This window comes from Orcinus orca, chromosome 8, assembly GCF_937001465.1.
Source record: "Orcinus orca chromosome 8, mOrcOrc1.1, whole genome shotgun sequence".
Lineage (NCBI taxonomy): Eukaryota > Metazoa > Chordata > Mammalia > Artiodactyla > Delphinidae > Orcinus > Orcinus orca.
Window position 1 is genome coordinate 10,301,157 of NC_064566.1, and position 19,998 is coordinate 10,321,154.

The following is a 19,998-nucleotide window of genomic DNA, read 5'->3' on the forward strand; positions in this document are numbered from 1 at the left end:
CATCACAGGGCAACCACATCCTGTGACGGTTGCCCTGGGGAGTGCCAGCTTTCTTTGCACCTCTGGGAGAGGTGAACGGAAAACAGGCCCTGCTCAGCCGCTCAGGGCAAGACCCACTGAGTGGCCTTCTCCACCATCCCTGGCTCTGGGAGGGCTCAGAGGAAAGCTGACCCCCAGCCTTCTCCCTGCGGGCAGAGCTGGGCATTGGCTGGTGCAGCTGGGCTAAAACCCCAGCCTCTGAGCAACCTGGGATCAATGCCTTTTCCAGGCAGGCCTGAGATAAAATCTACTCACCCTGCCCTGCCTCAGAAGCTTATGGAGGCCCAGGTCAAAATGCATTCAGCGCAGCAAGGCTGGCCTCGCTGATCCAGGGCGCACTGGCAAATCAGGAAGGGGATGCTGAACTCACAGGCATCTGTCCATCACCTCCAGGAGGGCAGGCCCTGTGCCTTCCTGTCGCTGCATCCCCAGCATGTTCCATGGTGCCGGGCCACAGTACTCAATACATTTCCAATTCACCCTGACGTTTGCACCTCGATGGATAGAGCTGCCTCCAACCCAACACACACACAGACACACACACACACCGACACACACACACACACACACACACACACACACAGAGGCAGAGCCTGGGTTCTGTGAGTTCAAAGACTTGTCACTCCACCCCTGGTTTCATTGTGCAACTGGTTTAATCTCGGGATACTCAGAGCAAGACACCAGAAGCTGGCCCTGAGCCCTCAGGCCTCTCCCCGGAGGCTGCCTTGGACACGTTTACGGCTCTAGGAGTGACACTGATATTTATGTGTTCATCGGGGAGGATCCCATCCATCCAAGCAGACAGCTGGGGACTCGGGGCTTAGTGCAGCCTCTGGGCCCCTCCTGGAAGACATCTCTGTGCTTCTGCCCCACGGGGACGGAGCCCCACCCTGGGTCTCTGGCGGGGCTGGATTTACATCCTTGTAAATCTTTGGAAGCTCAGAATAAGGATTGCTGCCCGGGAATGGTCACTGCAGATCAGGGCTGTGTCTCTGGTGGGCTCCGAGGCTCTCTAGAGGCAGGGCTGGCCTCCGGCCCCGGGTGGTCGAGGGGGGGCAGCCATCCAGCTCCCTGTCCCATCCTGGGCTGTGCCCAGGAAGGCTGGACTCCCTGCTGGGTGCAGGTACCAACCTGAGCTTAGCCTGGGTCAGCTGGCGGCTCCCCCCCGCCAGCCCTAGCACCCACCTGTCAGACCAACAGCAGTCCAACGGCCCCTGCACATGGGGCCTCCCTGCCCCTCGCAGAGCTCCTCTGGGCCCTGAGCTGTCAGAGACTCAGGCAACCAAAGCCTCAGACACATGAGGGTTGGAAGGGGCCTCAGGAATCTCCCAGTTCAAACCTTCCACGCGGGCTGCCGAGCAGTGGCCTAGACTCTGCCGGTTCACCCCTGAGGCAGACAGCTCGGGCCCTTTCAGAGGCAGCACCTCTTCCTCGGGGCTGCTGTTTGGGGCTGGGGGAGGGCTGTGCTGGCAGGTCCTGTTGATGGATGGCGGCTGGGCCATACTAGGTGTGGAGGTTCCTTTCACGTCTCCAGGGGAGGACTCTCAGCTCCTGGGGCATGAGGGGGAGGGTGGGGGGAGGGCAGGGGGAGGAGCCGCGCCGGGCCCAGGCTAGGCTGCTCCAATGTCATCATAGTCTTCATTGGAGGAGGAGTCAGGCTGGGGAGTGAGGGACCCTGTGCGGTGGGAGACTCAGGTCAGTGGGAGGCCCAGTCATTGTGCCCGCTGAGCAGGGACAGAGCTGAGCAGGTCTGGGTCCACATTCCTCTCCCCCGGGATGCTGTGTGAGACCATCTTATAATCTTGTTCATGGCTACCTCCTTTGCTAGAATGTCAGTTCTGAAGGCAGAGCCTTGTCTGTGTAGTTCAGGGCTATAGTCCCTGAGTGCTGGGACCCCCTCTGCTGCCACCAGCTCCCCCAAGGGGCCATCTGGCTGCTTCTGCTTGAATGCCTCCACTAATGGGGAGCTCACTTCTTCTCAAGGCATTCCCTTTGAATCTTTCTCTGCCCCACCTACATCCATTTTCCCTACCTCCCTATATTCTTGTTTGCTTTAAAAAATCCCGTTACTTCTCTTTTTTTTCCCCCGTGGGCCAATGTATCCAGAGCTACCCCACTCATCCACCCTCCAGTCCCTCTCTGTGCCCCCTCCCAAAACCCCCTCCCCTGCCCCTGGCACCTGGACATCCAAACTGCTCAGCAGATGGGAGCTGGGGCGGCGGCTGGAAGTTCTGGTACCACTCTCCGGAGGAGGTGCTGGAGCTGTCATCAGCCGAAGGCCCTGCTGGAAACCCCCAGAGCCAGTCACCCTCTGCCAGGCTAGTTTGCAAAGTGCCAGAGCTGGGAGGCCCTCAAGACTCAGTAGAGTCAGGTCCTTAGCTTGACACCTGAGGAAATGAAGGCCCAGAGAGGGGAGGAGACTTGTCCAAGGTCACACAGCACGTGGCTGCCGAGCTGGGACTAGAGTCCTGAACTCAGACTGGCTCAGGGCTCCCAGCTTTACGCTTCCTCTGGCCAGGTCGGCTATAGGACGGGAGGCTGGAGCTGGCACACAACCCTCCTGGGCCCACCTTACCTGGAAAAGTTGCCTGGGAGCCAGCCAGCTCCAAGTTCAGGGGCTGCCCCAGCAGGGGCTTCCTCTCTGAAGAAAACACTTGAGAGTTCCACGGAGGCAGCCTGCTGCCAGGGCTATTACAGCGCCCCTCCCCTGAAGATGTGCTGGAGCCGCCCTTGCTCCTTGGGTGGCGCTGAGGGCCCGTGGAGCAGGGGTCTGCAATGCAGTGTTCAGGGTTGGCAGGTGGGACCCGGGAGGCATGCACCTCTTCGAGTCCTGGGCCTGAAAGACAGAATCATGATAAAGAAGATGCAGTGCAGCAAGAGGGCTTTAAGTTAAACTTGAGAAAGAACTTACTGCCAATGGGAATCGTTAAAGTCAGGAAAGACCTGTTGAGGGAGGTGGCGCTGATGCATCTCAAGGCAAGTGACCTGCTAAGTCTGGAGGCAGGGCTGGCGTCCTAGTCACCCCCCTCCACGTCCCTCCCCAGACTGACTCACCTTCCTCCAAGGGGGGCATCTGGAACCTGTTCTGCCGGACCTCTTCATCTGTGAAGCGGTGCCGCTGGGAATCTACAAGCAGAGATGGCGGTGAGGAAGGAGGTGGGTAGGCTCCACCCCCTTGTCTGGGGCATCCGGAGCAGAGCTGGTGTTCTGTGGGATTCGGGAGGCTGAACAGGGCAGCAGGACAACCCTGATGGCTTAGTCTTTTTCATCAGATCCCCAGGCTCAAGTTCTAGTCCAGGCAGACCCCAAGCCTCAATCTGAAACCGGCCTGGGGACAGGCTGCTTCTGGACAGAAACCCTAGTGCCCTGTACCTCCCCAGCCCCAGCCGTCCCTCCTGCCACTTAAGGGAACACGGGGAGTGCTTCTGCTTGGGCAGCTCAGGGCAACAAAAGGCCAGATGTTGCCCCTGAGGAGCCTTCCAGAGTGAAGCTGAGGGTCTGGAATCTTTGTATCCTGGGCTCTGCGGTACCTCTGTTTCAGAATCAGAGCGGTGCAGATTCATAGCATCTTAAGAACTTGAGTGTCTGGAATCTGGGAGTCAGCTTTTTGAATGTGTTACTGCTGACTTTTAGTCTCAGTGTCACAGGATTTTGGACTCCCGGTCTTGCATCTTACATGCCTGGACTCAGAATCTCAGGTTCTAAGGACACTCATCTCTGTGGCTCCCAAATGCTGGACCACAGCCCCACAGAGTGGAACCATCCACATTGCCCCCCAGAGGCCCTGGTTCAGCAGGTGGGGCAAAGGTGGCTGCTGCCCCCAGTACCCATCCTACTGCCCTGCTCCCGGTACTAGGAGACCTCTGGGCTTTATCTGGACACAGCTGCCCAGGGCAGAGGCTTCGTCTCCCCGCCTCTCTTGCAGCTGCTGGGTTTAAGTTCTGACGGGTGGAAAGTGCGTGGGAGCTGTGGGAACATCCCTGGCCTCCTGCCATACAGGGTAGGGCACGCCTCACCTTCCCCCTTCCGGCAGCCTAGAATGCAGACACGGTGGTGAGCCACTCTGGACCATGTGGACCGGGCAACGTCTTGGGGACGGCAGAGTATCAAGAAAGGAGCCCGGGCCCCCTCCAACTTCTCCGGATGATGTCATTTGGAGTCTGTGTCACACACAGCCAAACTCTCATCCTAGCTTATAAAGGAGGTCCCGGGTGGGGCTCAGGAAGTTTCGATGAGCTCCCAAGGGATTTCACAATAGATGTGAGAGTCTCTGCTCTCATCCGACCTCCCGGCCTCACGTGGGCCCTGCCTGAGCACTGGCTTTCCTCCTTCTATATCCCCAACAGGCAGAGAGCAGAGCTGGAGAAGCCGGATGAGAAGTGCGAGCTGGGCTCATGGTGGAGGTGGGCGAGGAGGTGAGATTGACGGGGCAGGATGGGACACAGAAGGGGTGAGAGCATGCGAGAAGCCGTCTGAACTGGAGTGCCTCGCATCAGACACAGACGCAGCCACAGTCAGGTGACTGTCGAGGGACTGGTCTTGAGACCTGCATGACCACAGACAAGCACGGGAGAGAAGGTGGTCCAAGGGGAAATGACTAGAGATGTCTCCAGGGTCACAAAGCACTTTGAAAACTTCAGTGCGGGACCATTGAGCGTCAGTCCAGTGGTCACAGTGAGGGAGATGCCCCTCTCATCATGCAGGGGTCACCAAGGGGGGAAACTAGCGCAGGCCCCCCGGCCAGCTGGGCCCTCTCCCTGGTGCGGGCCGGTGGGCCCTCGGGAGTCCGGGCGCGGGCACTCACTGTAGAAGGTGGTCAGGGCCACGGGAGGCTGGCTGCTGAAGTCATAGTGCTCATAGTCTGAGTCCGAGCTGGAGTTCGAGTCTTCAGGGGGCGGAGCCTGGACCTGGATGGGCAGCTTGGGAACTGGGGAGAGAACAGAGTGGGGAGCGTGGCAAGGCAGGGGGCAGAAAGCTGCAGAGAGAGGCGGCAGAGAGCGCGGACTGTGGGGACCGGAGACAGAGGGGCGGGGAGTGCGCCAGGCAGCCCATCTCGTACAAGACCCTCGGGCCTGGGTTTTCCAAGCTCCCCCGCGTCCATTTCAAACACGGGGAACTAAATAACATTTATTTACTTAACAAACACATAGTAGTCCCTGCAGGCCAGGCACTATTCCAACATTTATAAATATTATCTCAGTTAATGCTCATAAGAACTCCGTGAGGTAGCTAGGTTAGTGTCCCCATTTTATAGCTGGGGAAACTGAGGCACAGAGACATTCTCACATTGCCTAGAGAAGCAGGCCACGTGGCTCTTAACCTCTAGACCATAATATTCAGTGAGTGGCTGCTCTGTGCCTACTCTTGTGCTAGGTCTGTGTTCATACTCTCTTCTCAAATATCTGGATATCCTGTGTGCAAAGAATCTTTATAACATATGGCTGTGTTTTTTATTGGTTTTTGTGTCACTGAACTCTTTCAAATAAAGGCGATTTAATATATTCATAATGCAGTGTGATTAAACTCAAGCTTCTTCACAAGACTCTCAAGAGGTAATGCATTGATGTATCATTAAAGAGGGATGACTGATCCCATTTTTTTTGACTCGGAAAATATGAAATAAGATTATGTTCCAGGAAGATCTTGATGGGGCGTTGCAGGGAGTCTGATTGGGCAGACCACTGGAAGAGGCAATGGTGTTACAAACCCACTGGCCAATTAGCAAAACAGAGCTTTCCTTTGAGAGCCAAGGTCCAAAATGCCCTGGGCCTGTTTTGACCCAGAATTCAAAAGCTTCGAGTTCTAGAATGAGTGCACTGGAAAGTCATCAGCCTATCAAGGCCCAGACTGAGGTTGAACCTGCTCAAGGTCCCACAGCCACTCGTGGGCTGGCCCAGGTCTCATCTCCAGCTGGGGCACTGCTTTGACCTAAGCAGTACTGACCCTCCGGAAAATATCCCCTTCTTGTCCTCCCCCGCCCTCCTCACCCCCAGGGTGGGTGACATCCTACTTTCTTCTTTGGCGATGGTGATGGGAACCTCTTGATAGCTTGTGGTCCCCGCTGGGGTGGTGATGGGTAGGTGCTGGTGGTTCACCATAGCGGGGAGGGCTGAGGAAGGGGAGGCAGAGATCCTGCAAGTCATTTTTTGCACCTTCCAGTCTTCTTGGCTCTGCTCTCATGGGGACACCTCCCTCCTCACCTTCCCCATCCCCAAACGCCCTCAAACACACACACACACACACACACACACACACACACACACACACACACACACATAATCTGGTCCTCCTGTGGACAACTTCTGGGGGGCATGCTGGGAAAATCCTTCCCATCAGGAGGTGCTTCTTGGGGCCAGGGCTGGGTGGCCATTGCTGGATCACTGCCATTCCTGCTGAGGTTCCCCATGGCTCATGTCCCCCTGGGAGGACTGTCTCAGTTCTGCTTCTTTTCATCCCTGGGCCTTTCCCGTGGCTCCTGGGACTCTGCACCTACCGTATTTTCCTTTAATTCTCAAGAGGATGATGGCTATGAAACTGAGTGAGACAAGAAGGAGAATTCCCAGAACGATGCAAGGGATGAGAAGCATTAGCTCTCGAGATTCCCAGTCCTTCATTTTCACCGTCACAGAAGATTCTGGAAGCAAGAACCCCAAATCAGGGAGAAAAAGGAAGGGACATGGACTTCTCCTTGCCATTCTCACCTCTCCTTCTTCTCTGCATCTGACCCACTTCCCTTTTGGACGTATACTCCTCTTCCCTTCTTTTTTTTTGAATTTTCCCATCTGCTTTTAGGTGCCTGGTATATAGTAGATGCCTGAGAAATGCATATTGAATGAATAACTGGCTGAATGAAACTTTCTCCTGGCCACGAAGCCAGGAGATCTGTCTCTGCTCAACAATTATTGAGCACCCACTGTGTGCCAGGCACTAGACCTGGGGAGACAAATATGACGCAGTGTCACGGGCCTTGAGGGTCTCTGTCTAGTGGGAAGACTGACAAGCCGACTCAATCCAATTCAGTAAGTTTCCTGCTGTGATGAAGGTATAGACAGCCGTGCGGCCCTCCAAGGGGCACCTGATTCTCTACGGGGGAGACCAAGGCTGGATCCCCAGAGAAGGTGGCTCTGAGCATCTGCTGGCAGGGAACAGACCATCAGGAGAGCGAGATCTCCTTTCCTTGCCCCAGATGCGTCCTTCTTACCAGACATGCGCCCTGAGGGCTGGGGGTGGGGGGCATGATTCCAGACCTCCCAGCTCTGCAGCCCCTGATGTGACTTCTTGCTTTCCCCTCCCTCTTGGCCTCACCCCTGCTGAAAAGAGCCCAAAGCAGAGAATGGATGGAAGCTGCAATGAGGCCCTAACCCTCATCATCTCAGAGACACGAACCATCTCCTGCTCAGTGCAGAAAGCCTGGGGTGCGCAGGCCACAGAGCTGGAGGAAGGGTAGTGACAGTAACACGGGAGGTTGGGGGGATGAGATCACCCAGACCCCCTGGCTGGTGGCAGTGTCTGCTCCCCCTGGGAGATTACCCCCACCTCCACCCCATCCTCATTTTCTCCCCTCTCCCTTTCTGTTTGCAAACGGGGCAGACTGGGCTGGGGTAGGGACTGGATTTAGCATCAGCAAGCAGGTGCAAGGGAGAGACTGGACTGTGGGGGGCTGTGGGGAGACCCGTGAATGTGCGCCCCATTCCCAGTGTGCTCCCAGTGTGCTCCTTGGAGACCGGCTCTCCATAACAGCTCTGCTCTTCTGAGGGCGACGTGGCTCCCCGCCCCGAACTCAGCAATTGAGAGTGTGCGAGGGTGTGTGGGTCCTGGCAGGAGCTCGCCCTCCAGCCTGCACAGTCCCCAGCATTTCATACCCTCTCCGTGCCCTCAGCCATTGCCAGGTTCCCTGGCAGGACTTGGTGCCCCTCTGTCCCCTCCCCCAGCCGCCCACCCACCTCTGGAGAGGGTCTGAGAGAGGGAGCCAGGAGCCAGGAACCAGGGGAAGGGGTAAGCCTGTGGATCTGGGCCAGCCCCTGTGGTTATCTCGGAGCTGCCACGGGGCTCCCTGCCTGGACTAAATAATCAATAAATAAGAATAACTGAGGCCCAGACAGTGCTTACTATGTACTAAGCCCTGTTGTAAGTACTTTATAAAAATTAATTTACTGGAGACTCACAACAATGCTAGGAGAGAAGTACTAGGATTATCTTCCTTGTGTTTTTTTTTTTTTTTTTGCAGTACGCGGGCCTCTCACTGTTGTGGCCTCTCCCGTTGCGGAGCACAGGCTCCGGACGCGCAGGCTCAGCAGCCATGGCTCACGGGCCCAGCCGCTCCGCGGCACGTGGGATCCTCCCGGACCGGGGCACGAACCCGTGTCCCCTGCATCAGCAGGCGGACTCTCAACCACTGCGCCACCAGGGAAGCCCCTATCATCCTCGTTTTATAGTCAAGGGATCTGAGGCTCAGAGAGGTTAAGAATTGCCCAACATTATACAGCTAGCAAGAGGCACAGCTGGGGGCTGGGCCCCAGGAGTTGGCTACACACAAGTGGAGGACAGACCAAGTGTGGATTCAGAGTTCACAGCCTTGCAGGCAAATTCTAGCCGACACTGCTGGCCATCACCTCACCCTCTGAGCCCAAGCTTCTTCCTCTATGTAAGGGTTGTGGGAAGACCTCCCCCGGGGGCTGCCGGGAAGATTAAAGGGTTGGGAAATAATGACTATAAAGCACTGGCCGGTGCCCAGAACATTATAAACACACTGGCTGTTGCCCTCGGCGTCCCCAACCCCCCAGCTGGTGTCAGATCAGCTCCAGTTCTCTACAGCTCTATCCTCTGCCCTACAGGAGCTCACAGAGAGTGGGAAGAGGACTCCTGTCCAAGAAATATCAGGATTCAGGGAGCTGTGGAGCTGACATGATAGAGGCAGGCGAGGTGAAAGGAGCACGAAGCAGCCAGAGAGCCCCGGGGATGGTGGGGGGAGTCAAGTTCCCTGTCTGGAGGTAGCGGATGGGGGACAAACCGTCAGAACCCTCCTGCAGACACACACACACACACACACACACACACACACACACACACGTGCACACCTGAGCCTCTGCGAAACTGCATCCCCAGGGACACTCACCCACAGTGACCGGCTGACCAGTTGCAGGGATTTCAGAAGTGGACAGATTGAGCAGGCTCCGGGCACCTGTCAGAAAGCACTGTTCATTCACTCAGCACACGTGCCCGAGCACCTACCGTGGCCAGGCCTTGTGCTAGAAACTGGACAAGACAGACAAGTGGCCTGCAACTGGGGGTGTGTTCCCACCGGGGCCCATGGCGGAGTCTTTCCCACACCCCACCATAAGGAGGATCTCATGGATTAAACGCCAGGAAGGTATTTTGGTTTAAATAAAGGGCTAATGAAGGAATTAGCCCTTCCTTCTGTATCATCTGCTGTAGAACACAAGTATTTCCCTTTTCCATCTAGTATTAGATTTGGTCTGCGCACCTGCCTCAGGAAGTGGGAATCTGACAGTCTCGTCATTATCATAATCATCTGACTGGTAAGGGATGGAGCTTACAACGTCCCTTGGTGGATATTATCTGACTCCCCGGCTCCCCTGTGATGTGCCTGGTGTCAGCATCCACATATTCACAAGAGGAAGCCTCCCAGCTGGTGATTGGCAGAGCTGGAATTCATAGCCTGGTGTCTGAACTCCATAGAGAGGCTAACGCTGTGTTTGTTTAACGCTCATGCTTTTTCACATGTTAACACCTCAGAAATCAGGGTGATGACATCTATCGTTACAGCTGATGGCACGTCAAGAGTTTATTTTGGCAGCATTTTTGTCCTTTATGGTACATAAAATACTAACAGTGTGACTCGTCATCAATGCCATCTTAGACTTCGTGAAACCCAATTCACAGAGCAGGTGGGAGGCTCTGCTGAAATATATACTGAGTGCCCGGCAATGTCTGGCACCTGGTTAGGGCTCCAGACACTGTGGCTGATATTATTAGTGTCTCCTAATGCTATTTTTATGATGATCACCAGCCCTGGGATGGCAAATTGGTTTTATCTCCTGAGCCGGCTCCAGTCAAGAGGGAGCACTGCTTCGCGTGTAATAACGCCTCAATAAAGATTGGATTCATGATTCTGGGACTGAGGAAAAGAATGCCCTGATTCATCAGTAATGTCTGCCTGGGCATGGTAAGGGCAATGGTCCCTCTTAGGCCAGTATTTGCCGTTCCTGATCTAGCCCAAGCTGTATTCCTTGGGCTATAAATCCAGATGCAATTCCTAGTCCAAATCTGGGGGTGGGGGGAGTGGGGTGGGTGGGAGGAGGGATACCTGAGCAGAGGACCCTGGCTGCCTGTGATTGTCTGCAGAGGTTGGAGTTATTGAACCGCCAGAAGCACTCGGAGAGCGTGGGCTCCCCTCCCTCGCATGAGTAGTACATCTTGCCCGACAGGGAGTGCGGCAGCCCCTTGGGCACCCGGGCCAGAGTCCCACAGCCCAAGTCCCGGCAGAGCACCTTGGCCTCTGGTTCGTACCACGTACTGTCACACACTGTGTTCCAGACCCCTCGGAAGTACACCTCCACCTGGCCCTCGCAGGGGTCAGCGCCCCCGGTCAGGCGCCAGGACTGGTGCTCTGCAGGGGGTGGGGGGGTCAGAGTCAGGTCAGGATCCTTTGGGCAGAAACCCTCACCAGCCCCGACCCACAAATGCAAGCTCCCCAGAGCCAATCGGTCTCCAGATCTTGTGTGCTCACCCTCCTGCCTCTGCATCCCTCCTCTCATCTGCCCCACCTGCTCCAGCTGGCCCTGCTGCTGTCTACATCCTGGCTGCTCAAATGTGGTCCTTGGACCGGCAGCTTCCGTATCACCTGGGATCTTGTTAGAAATGCAGAATTTCAAGCCCTGCCTCAGACCTACTGAATCAGAATGTACATTGGACGAGACCTGCCTCCCTCCCCATTCTTGGGCACATTAAGAGAAGCGCTGGCTGGACCAGAACTTCCTGTCCTCATCTGGGCTCCAACAGCCTCCACAGGGCCTCCCAGCCTCCATCTCCCCTTGCTGTTCTGAACCAGGTGACCAACTCCCACTCAGAAAAAGCCTCACTTCTAATGTCACCTACTCCAGGAGGTGGGCAGGCTTAGCCCTCCAGCTCTGGATTGCCTGCTGTCTCTTAACTCCACCTGGCTTCCTTTCGTAAGGCATTTGCCACTCTCTCTCCTGGATTATGTCTGTCTGGGTCTCATCTTCCCTCTTGGGCTATGACCTCCCATGGGCAGGGACCATCTGTCCAGCACTAACTACAGTCCTGGCGCCCAGCAGGCCTGCAGTAAGTGTTGGATAACCGTGGCGCAGCATCGCCCACTGACCTGAGCACACCACGCCAGCGTCCTCCTTGTGGCCACAGTAGCCATTTCCCGGCAGCCCCAGGCAGTCCCACAGGTAGGTCTCCGACCCGGAACAGTTCACTTGGTCCCGGTGGATGCGTCCTTGGCCAGGCGCAAAGTGCAAGCCGGGCAGGGCCTGGACCGCCCAGCCGCAGCTCAGTTGCCGGCACACCACGTGGGCATCGTCCAGGTCCCACGTGTCGTCACACACCGAACCCCACTGTCCGTGCTCCAGCATCTCCACGCGGCCCTCGCACGGGCTGCCACCACCCACCAATTTCAAATCGAGGTTTTCTGGGGATAGGAGGAGAAGGGGTTTGTGGATGTGAGGAAGGGGCGAAAGGAAGGGAAGTCAGGGGGAGGGTTGTTGGGCAGGAGAGCTGTGCCTGGGGCTGTGGACCCAGTGAGAGAAAGAGGGGCGGGTAACCCAGTGGGCAAGACTGGGGAACACGGCCTGTCTGGGCTGGGGACCTGGGGTGGGGCGGAGGTGGGGAACTGGTCAAGGCTGGGGACCCAGGGGCGGTGCTGGATACCTAGTGGGAGGGGCTGGGAGCCTTTTGGGAGGGGCTAGTAACCTGGTGGGCGGTGCTGAGGAATCGGCTCAGGGCTGCGGGCGGGGTAGGCTGAGCGGCAGACTAGTGGGTGGGGCAAGAGACCGGGTGGGCGGAGCCTGAAGAGCAGGTCTCGGGGCTGGGGAGCGGCAGCGCTAAGAGATCCTGGGAACCTGGCATATTTCTGTACCAGGGGGCAGAGGCGCTGCAGCCCTCCGGTGAGGGAACCAATTGTATTCGCGTCGGTGGTGGGTCTGGGTAGAAGTACGGAGGGCGAGACTTGGGTCCAGTGGCCAGGGCTGGGGACAGGATGCGGGGCAGTGGCCGAAGGACTGGGAGGTAGGACAGGGAGGAGGCCGGCGGCGGGAGCGGGTTGGTCCGCTCGTACCTGCACAGGTGACCTGGACCGGCCTCTCGTCGCTGCTGCACGCGTGCTCCACCACCTTGCAGAGCTGCCATTCGGGGCCGCTGCACTGGACGGTGGGCGCTAGGGCCCACGTGGTATTCGGGGCCCAGCTGGCGTTTCCCGCGGCTGCACCAGTCGGCAGCGCCGGGGTCGGCGGGACGGGCTGTTCCAGCGGCTCCGCCCGGCCGCAGCCCAGCGAGCGGCACACAGCCTCGGAGGCGCGGAGGTCCCAGAGTGCCCCGCACGCGGGCTCCCAGGACTGCCGGAACCAGACCTCCGCCGTCCCGTTGCAGCGGCTGCTCCCATTCACCAGGCGGACCTGGAGTCGCTCCCCTGGAAGGGCCAGACCCTAGCTGAGCCTCGGCTGATTCGGGTTCTGCCGACCTCAGGGATGGAGGTGGAGGCGGACAGCTGCCAAGGGTCCCACCACTGATCTGCTGCGTGACCTTGGACCATACCCTACCCGCTCTGAGCCTCAGCCTTCCAGTCTGCAAAATGGGGCTGGGCTGCCTCATCGCCTGACCCTTTGGTCCTCCTTAGAGACAGGAGAAGGTAGCTCCGAAGGTGACTGGAGGTTAGGATGGGTTAGCCCTGGGGTGTCCAGTCCCCACAGACACTTCTTTCTTGCCTCTGTCTCCAGAGTCACCCTTGTGTGAAAGGAGGGCAGGGTTCTGGGTTGAGAGGCCCTCTCCCCCGCTACTGTGGGTGCCATGCTGCCCCTCCCAGGCCCCTCCGCTATTCTGAGGGTACAACCATGGAGGCTGCCATTGTGACACCGGAACCTTGGAGGATGGACATGGGGTTGGTGATGGGGTTGAAGGTGGGCGGCCTCAGTGGATGGTGGTCCCCCCTTACCCAGAGCCCCTCCTGGGGGAATCACCTCCTGTTTTTGCCCAGGGTTGCACACAACTTTGCACAGAGTAGGTCCTTAAATATCTGTTGAATTAATTGAGGACCCATCTGATGGAACCCCACCACTCCTACCAAGTGTCCTTTAGCTTGTTCTCAACAAATCCCCTTTAAATGCCCGCTGAATACCTTGCCCACATGTGCATGACCTTTCATCAGTGGCCTCCCAAAGACAGCAGCTCTAGGATCTCAAAGTGAATCTAGTGGTGGAGCTTCAGGCATTGGGTCAGGAAGGAGAAGTGTTGTCTGAAGTCAGGCAGCCTCCCTGGTACCATAAAAACCCATTTCCCTTTCCCATCACCCCCCACAGACCACCTACTTGGTCTCAGAAAGCTGACTGTGAGCCCCGCAAGATTGTTTCCTCACCTGGCTGCAAGAGCTGGCTCTCTTCACTGGTGGTGTTGGGCTGGCCAGATGGGGCTGGACTTGGGTGACCTGAAATTAACCAGCAACAGCCGTGAGTGAGCTCAGGCCTGGAGGGCACACAGGTGCCTTGAAGGGTAGGGGGCACTTTCCGGATCCTTCTGTGGCTACATGGGGCCTCTGGGAGGACAGGGTCCTCGACCTTGGGTGCACTTACCTCCTTCCGGGGTAGGGAAATTCTCAAGCTTTGGAGTTGCAGCATCCTGCCCTTCATCTACTAATCGTGCACGCACCCTCAGAAATCAGAGGAGAGCAGAGAGGAACAGCTGTGGCTTTGGGGCCAGACCCACTTACTGGCTGAGTGACCGTGGAGGGCTTACTAACTGCTCTCGGCCAGAGTCCCAATTTGTTGGCAATAACACTTACAGAAGTTTAGTGAGTCTAAAAGGAGGCAATACCTGTAAAACACTTCACATACAGAAGAAGTTAAAAAATGGGAGTTATTATCAGGAAAAACATTTTCGGTTTGGAAAATTTGTCTGAGAAATTCATACCAGACTTGAGGGTAATTGGAGCGTCCTGAGCTGGGAACCATTGGACTATGAAGTACTTTCAGACACTAAGAAGCTAACATTTGCTGAGGACCGATTATACGCCAAGGTCTTTGCATATGTTATTCCATTTTCCTTCAACAACACAGTGAGGTAGGTATTAGCATCCACTTTTTAGAAATTAGGAAAGGGAGGCCCAGAGAATAGAAATCAATTGACTGTGCCGGATTGTGTCCATTTGTCCCTCCAGAGCCTCTGTCCGCTTTGCCCTGGGAGGCTGACCTGTTTCAACTAAATCAGCATCTTCCAGGGCACTTGGGCTCAGCCAATGGGGAGTCCCAGCAGAGAGAGGAGGGAAGGAAGAGAGTGAAGTCGTGGTGTTTATCCTCCTGGTTCCCTCCCGGTGGGATCCCTTGGGCAGGTTGTGTCCCTCATCTGAAGGTCATTGGTCCTCTCCACGGGGTCACTTCTCCTTGACTTTCTCCTTCCGGGTCTCAATGACCACTCTGTGCTCTTGTCTGCTCAGGGTGATGGCAGCTCAGCTGCTCCGAGCTCCTGGTTACTGCATTAGCCTTTCTAAATAGTCCTTTTCTAACTGAGACCCCTTCAAACTCCTATTTTGAGCGTGCCACCTGTTTCCTGTTGGGACCCTGGCTGCTACATGGCCTGAAGCCACCCGGCTAGCAAGTGCCCAGCTAGCAAGCTAGCAAGCCAGGATTTGAACTGTCTCCGAGGAATTGGATCCATGCCGGGCAGGGATATTTCGGTTGGCAGAAACATGAAAGGAGGGATGTGGCTAGGACTGTAGTGCTCATAAAGGAGCTCCTCTACACTTCTGGGTTCTCCTGCCCTTAGGTTGGAGCCATTGATGTCTAGGCAGAGGGACGTGTACCCACTGCTGGACCAAGGTAGGTAAGAGGCAGTGAGCCTCTTCCATCTCTTCCTGCTCTGTTGTGGCCAAATTAGAGGCCTGGGCTCCCGATGCAAAGACGAGGTGGACGGGGACATTGACCCACCCTGAGTTTTGTGCAAGAGGTGAGCCTTTCTAGTGTTAAGCCTTGAAGATTTTGAGATGCACTTATTATCACAGCCTAGCCTGACCTGGCCTGACTGCTGCAGGGGCTGAAGATTCAGGCATGACTGCTAATCATTCCCAGCCTCACCTGAGAATATTCCATGGACTCACACCTAGACGAGCGTACACACACACACACACACACACACACCTGCAGACACAGCTCTCCTACAAGCATCCAGCTGGGCTACTCCATCACTCAGACAGAAGTAATCAAGCCTTTAATTGCCTGTCCTCACCAACTCCCTGGTTGGCCGCCCAGCCTGACCGCCTGAATGGGAAATGACTCAGAATTCAGAGCACAAACTCTGCAGCTAATGTCATAGAGGATTCAAATGCTCCCAGGTCAGGATTTCAGAATCCCGGTTCCCCCAGCGATGGTCCCGGTGCTGCTGTGCAGTTGTTATTATTTCTGCATGTGCTGGGGTGGGGAGGGGAATGGAGGGACTGGGATGCTGGCTGTGGTGCGTGCGTGTGTGATTGTGGGGGGTGTGTGTGTATGTGGTTGTGAGAGTGTGTATGTGTATGTCTCTGCGTGTATATGCGAGTGTGTGTGTTGTTGTGACTGCCTATGTGTCTGTGGGGGGTCTCTACATGCCTCTGTATACCTATCTCTGGTCTGAGAAACTATTTCTCATGCATAAAGGCACACATGTTTTCTGCTAGATCAGAAAACCCTGGAGGGCAGGGCCAAAGGCCGGGTCAGCCCCATACCCCCAGAGTGCCCAACACAGTGTTTGCTGATTGACTGAATGAATGAAAGAGTGAGCAGGGGCCGCCAGTTCCAAGGACAGCCATTGCTGAGGCAGTTCATTGATACCAGATATGCTCAAGGGTTTGTTTCCTGTGTCACAGGCATTTTCCTGTCCCCTATCCCAACAAGGGAGACTGGCTTTTGTGTTTTGACTTCTGTGCGCAGGAACAGAAGTTACCTCTCAGCCTCCTTCCATCCGGGCCTGGGTTCACAGAGAACCCGGCGCAGGATCTGCACTTCCCAGACCCTGTTACTGCCTTTGCCTGGCCCTGTGCTTCAGACTTCTCTATAAATTTAATTCTCGTGTTTGCTGCAACAAAGTTATTTGAAAAGGAGCCTTTACCCTGTCCTGTGAATTTGCTTTACCACACAAAGATGCCCAAACGTAAAAGTATACATTGCAGTTTTCTGAACAGCAAACAATTGGAAAGAGTGAATGCCCATCTGCTGGGAAAGTTGCAGAATAAATATGGTCTATTTACAGCATGGCATCTTATGCAGCCTTTATGCAGAATGAAATAGGCTTATACCAGTTGGAGGGATTTCCACGCTCTGTTGAGTAAGGAAGCAAGATACAAAGAAGAAAAAATAATATGATACAAGTTTTGCAAAACAATGGCCAAAAAACCACACTTACGAACTGGTATCACTATGTGAACATGGAGGAAAGTATGCAAGAACACAGACCAAGTTATGAAAATGGGTAAATGAGAAAGGCGGGTGGGAATTCCCCGGCAGTCCGGGTAGGACTTTGTGCTTTCAGTGCCAAGGGGGCGGGTTCAATCCCTGGTCGGGGAACAAATATCCTGCAAGCCAAAAAAAGGCAACACCCCCCAAAAAAAGGAGGGCTTCAAGGGAAGGACAGAGCAGGGCCAGCTCCGTGGCCGTGTGACCTGCACTTAAGTGTCCTGGACTTGGTTTAATGCTCTGCCGTCTCCATCTTGAAATTCTTAATAATTTTGGAACAGAGGGTCCTGAATTTCCGTACTGCACTGGGCCCTGCAAATTATGTTGCTGGTCCTGGGGTGAGTCATGCCCCTGGGAGAAGAGAGGCGGGAGAGAGAGAAGAAACAAGTGGTGAAAGAGAAAGATGAAAGGCTGTACTAAGAAAAATCACATATACAGATGATTATACATAATTTTATATAGATTCCATCTATATAAGATTAGGTACAGAGGTAGATATGCAGAAAAACTAGAAAAGATAACAAGATAAATGGGCTTTTTGTATTGCTTGCCTAAAATACAAGGGAATTGTAAAAATAAGTATACTAGAAATAAAGCCAAGTTAGAAATGTTGAAAGACATGTCATCATCAAATAGAGACTCTTTGAGGAGATCAGATGATCTCTGAGGATGACAGAGCATTGAAAATAAAATAATTAAATACCTTTTTTTTTTGCGGTACACGGGTCTCTCACTGCTGTGGCCTCTCTCGTTGCGGAGCACAAGCTCCGGACACGCAGGCCCAGTGGCCATGGCTCACGCGCCCAGCCGCTCCGCGGCATGTGGGATCTTCCCGGACCGGGGCACGAGCCCGCGTCCCCTGCATCGGCAGGCGGACTCTCAACCACTGCGCCACCAGGGAAGCCCTAAATACCTTTTTTACCACTTTGTTCAGTGTTATTTAATGCTCAGTTCATTTACCACTTGAAATTCTCCTGTGTGCCCAGAAAACCATCTTGGGTTGAGTCTCACGTTCTGGAAAGTTATGGACCAAGAGGGATAAGGGACGGAGGGGAGGTTGCTGACTGGGAGGCGAAAGAAGTTGGGAGAGCTACCCAGCACCCCCAAGGAAGGTGGCAGCTTTTTTAGGCTGGTCCCAAGCAGAGTGGGGCAGGATGTTGGCTAGGGCAGCAAGAGGAAGATGCCAGGGGAGGATGAAGTGAAGGAGACCAGAGCATGGGGAAAATGAAAGCACTGCAGAGCCACCTTGCCAGGAACCGGAGAAAATGGGCCACTTGTCCCCTTCCTGGGTCACCCAGGCCCATGGGATTTCCCCGTAGCTTTTGGAAGGTGAGAGACACAGGGAGGGAGGAGGCACAGACACCGAAGGAAAGGGGGGTGTTCTCCCGGCCAAGGCCCCAGCTGGCCAGCCCAGCGTCAGAGCAAGGCTGGCACGGAGAGTTTCAGGTCCCTGTAGGGGCTGTGGAATGCCAACCTGGCCACACACCCATATGGGAGTGAGATAAACAGCTGCTACCGCTGAGGGCACCCTCGGCCCTGGCTCCATCAGATGTGCCGAGGAACACGTAGGCGCACAGTAAATGCTCACCCAGTGGACGATGGATGCAGAGATGCTTATAGAGGGGAAGGCACGGTGGAGCAGGGCTACAGAACTAGGGGGGAGGAACCCACAACAAGAGCCAGTGAGGGGAGCGGGGCAGGCAGCACTGGCCAGAAGCTCACCTTTCTCTCCTTAATATCAGTGCAAAGCGTTTGTGAGCACGTGTGTCAACAGCCTTAAAAACAAAAAGGAGGGCTTCCCTGGTGGCGCAGTGGTTGAGAGTCTGCCTGCCGATGCAGGGAACACAGGCTCGTGCCCCGGTCCGGGAAGATCCCACATGCCGCGGAGCGGCTGGGCGCGTGAGCCATGGCCGCTGAGCCTGCGCGTCCGGAGCCTGTGCTCCGCAACGGGAGAGGCCACAACAGTGAGAGGCCCGCGTACCGCAAAAAAAAAAAAAAAGGAACAAACCAGCCCCTTTTGATCCAGTAATCCCACTTCTGGGAACCTATCCTAAAGAAACGATCCAGAATACCACTACACAGCGGTTAGTGTCCACGCATCGGAATTGGAAAGTTCTCGATTCTTTTTGCTAGCTGAACCCCTTTCTAACTGTGTGACTCAGGCAAATCATTGGCCTCTCTGAGCCTCGGTGGCCCTCCTGTAAAACGGGAGCAACAAGCACCCACGTTGCGGGCTTGCCATGAGGATTAAGAGAGATGGTGTAGCCGGGGCGCCCTGAGTGGCTGCCTTGTTAGACAAAAAGCCTGCGGCCACGTGGCTTCTAATAGTTAAAAAACAAAAACAAAACTGGAGACAAGGAGACAACTGAATTGTCTAAAAGGGATCGAAGGATTGGTTAGGAAAACACAGCATGTTAAAAATATTTGCAAAAAACGAAATTTACCAAGAGTTTTTAAGGATGTGAGGGGAAGACCATGTTGCAAGGTTCAGTGATGGAAGCAGGATACACAGTTCTCTCTCCCCAGGGCTCCCACCCCAGCCTTGGCTTTAAGCTTCTGAAGGTCTTCCAGGACCCAGAGGGACCCAAGTTCAATGCCTCGTTCTAGCTTCTCATCGTACCCTGGACTTTTCCTCTGTGACCCCAGCCACAGGTGATTAAGTATTTTATTTATGAGCAGTTTGGTGGCTGTTAGTCCCACTGAATTCTGAATACACACAGTCCCATGTGTATCCCAAGGCCCACAGACTCCCAGTGCAGTGGTCTCCCAAGTTGGCCCGGCCGCTGCTCCAGGGCACTGCCGGGGCGGGGGTGGGGTGTGCCCCTCTCCAGGATTGGGACCAGGCCCCAGGGACTGCAGTGCCCACAAGTTTTGGGAGTGGCATGGGACTGTTGGCTGGGAGATCACCACAAATTGTGTTCATGCAGACCAGCCTTTCGTGTCCTGAGCAAGGATGACGAAGGCTAGTTGAACCCAGGAGGACCTGCCTCCCAGGCTCTAGCTTGGGGCCCAGATATTCAAAGAGGGCAGCTGTCCAGAAACATCCACTGGCCCATACTCCCGAGATTCACTGGGTGGGCACTGGATTGCCATTCCCAGTTTACAGACGGACATTTGGGAGACAACCAGATGGGTAACTAGTGTTCTATTCCCACCCCACACCGATGGGAGCCGTTACCCACCTCAGGCATCTTGAGTCCGAAATGTAGAGAGATAAGGGAAGGACTTTTTGATTCTTTCCGTTGCTCTGATGGAGAAAGGGGAGGCCCCAAGACATGCC

General features: G+C 55.2%; 1 protein-coding gene across 14 annotated transcripts in view; it reads right to left on the reverse strand.

The window, feature by feature from the left end:
• Positions 1 to 673: 673 nt before the first annotated feature.
• Positions 674 to 19,998, reverse strand: part of CD6 (CD6 molecule) — a 41,223-nt gene continuing 21,898 nt past the window's right edge. The window contains exons 2-13 of one of the 14 annotated variants that reach the window (XM_033413784.2): positions 13,655 to 13,723; positions 12,362 to 12,712; positions 11,405 to 11,716; positions 10,577 to 10,669; positions 9,155 to 9,220; positions 6,533 to 6,673; positions 6,050 to 6,148; positions 4,844 to 4,966; positions 3,094 to 3,165; positions 2,615 to 2,875; positions 2,219 to 2,323; positions 674 to 1,714 (exon numbers count right to left, since the gene is read on the reverse strand). In XM_033413784.2, coding sequence (XP_033269675.1) covers positions 1,650 to 1,714; positions 2,219 to 2,323; positions 2,615 to 2,875; positions 3,094 to 3,165; positions 4,844 to 4,966; positions 6,050 to 6,148; positions 6,533 to 6,673; positions 9,155 to 9,220; positions 10,577 to 10,669; positions 11,405 to 11,716; positions 12,362 to 12,712; positions 13,655 to 13,723 — 1,757 coding nt within the window. In that variant the 3' untranslated portion in view covers positions 674 to 1,649. Of the gene's footprint in view, positions 1,715 to 2,218; positions 2,324 to 2,614; positions 2,876 to 3,093; positions 3,166 to 4,843; positions 4,967 to 6,049; positions 6,149 to 6,532; positions 6,674 to 9,154; positions 9,221 to 10,366; positions 10,670 to 11,404; positions 11,717 to 12,361; positions 12,713 to 13,654; positions 13,724 to 19,998 lie in introns of all 14 variants that reach the window. The other 13 variants (XM_033413767.2, XM_012538699.3, XM_012538698.3 and 10 more) reach the window with 13 other exon arrangements.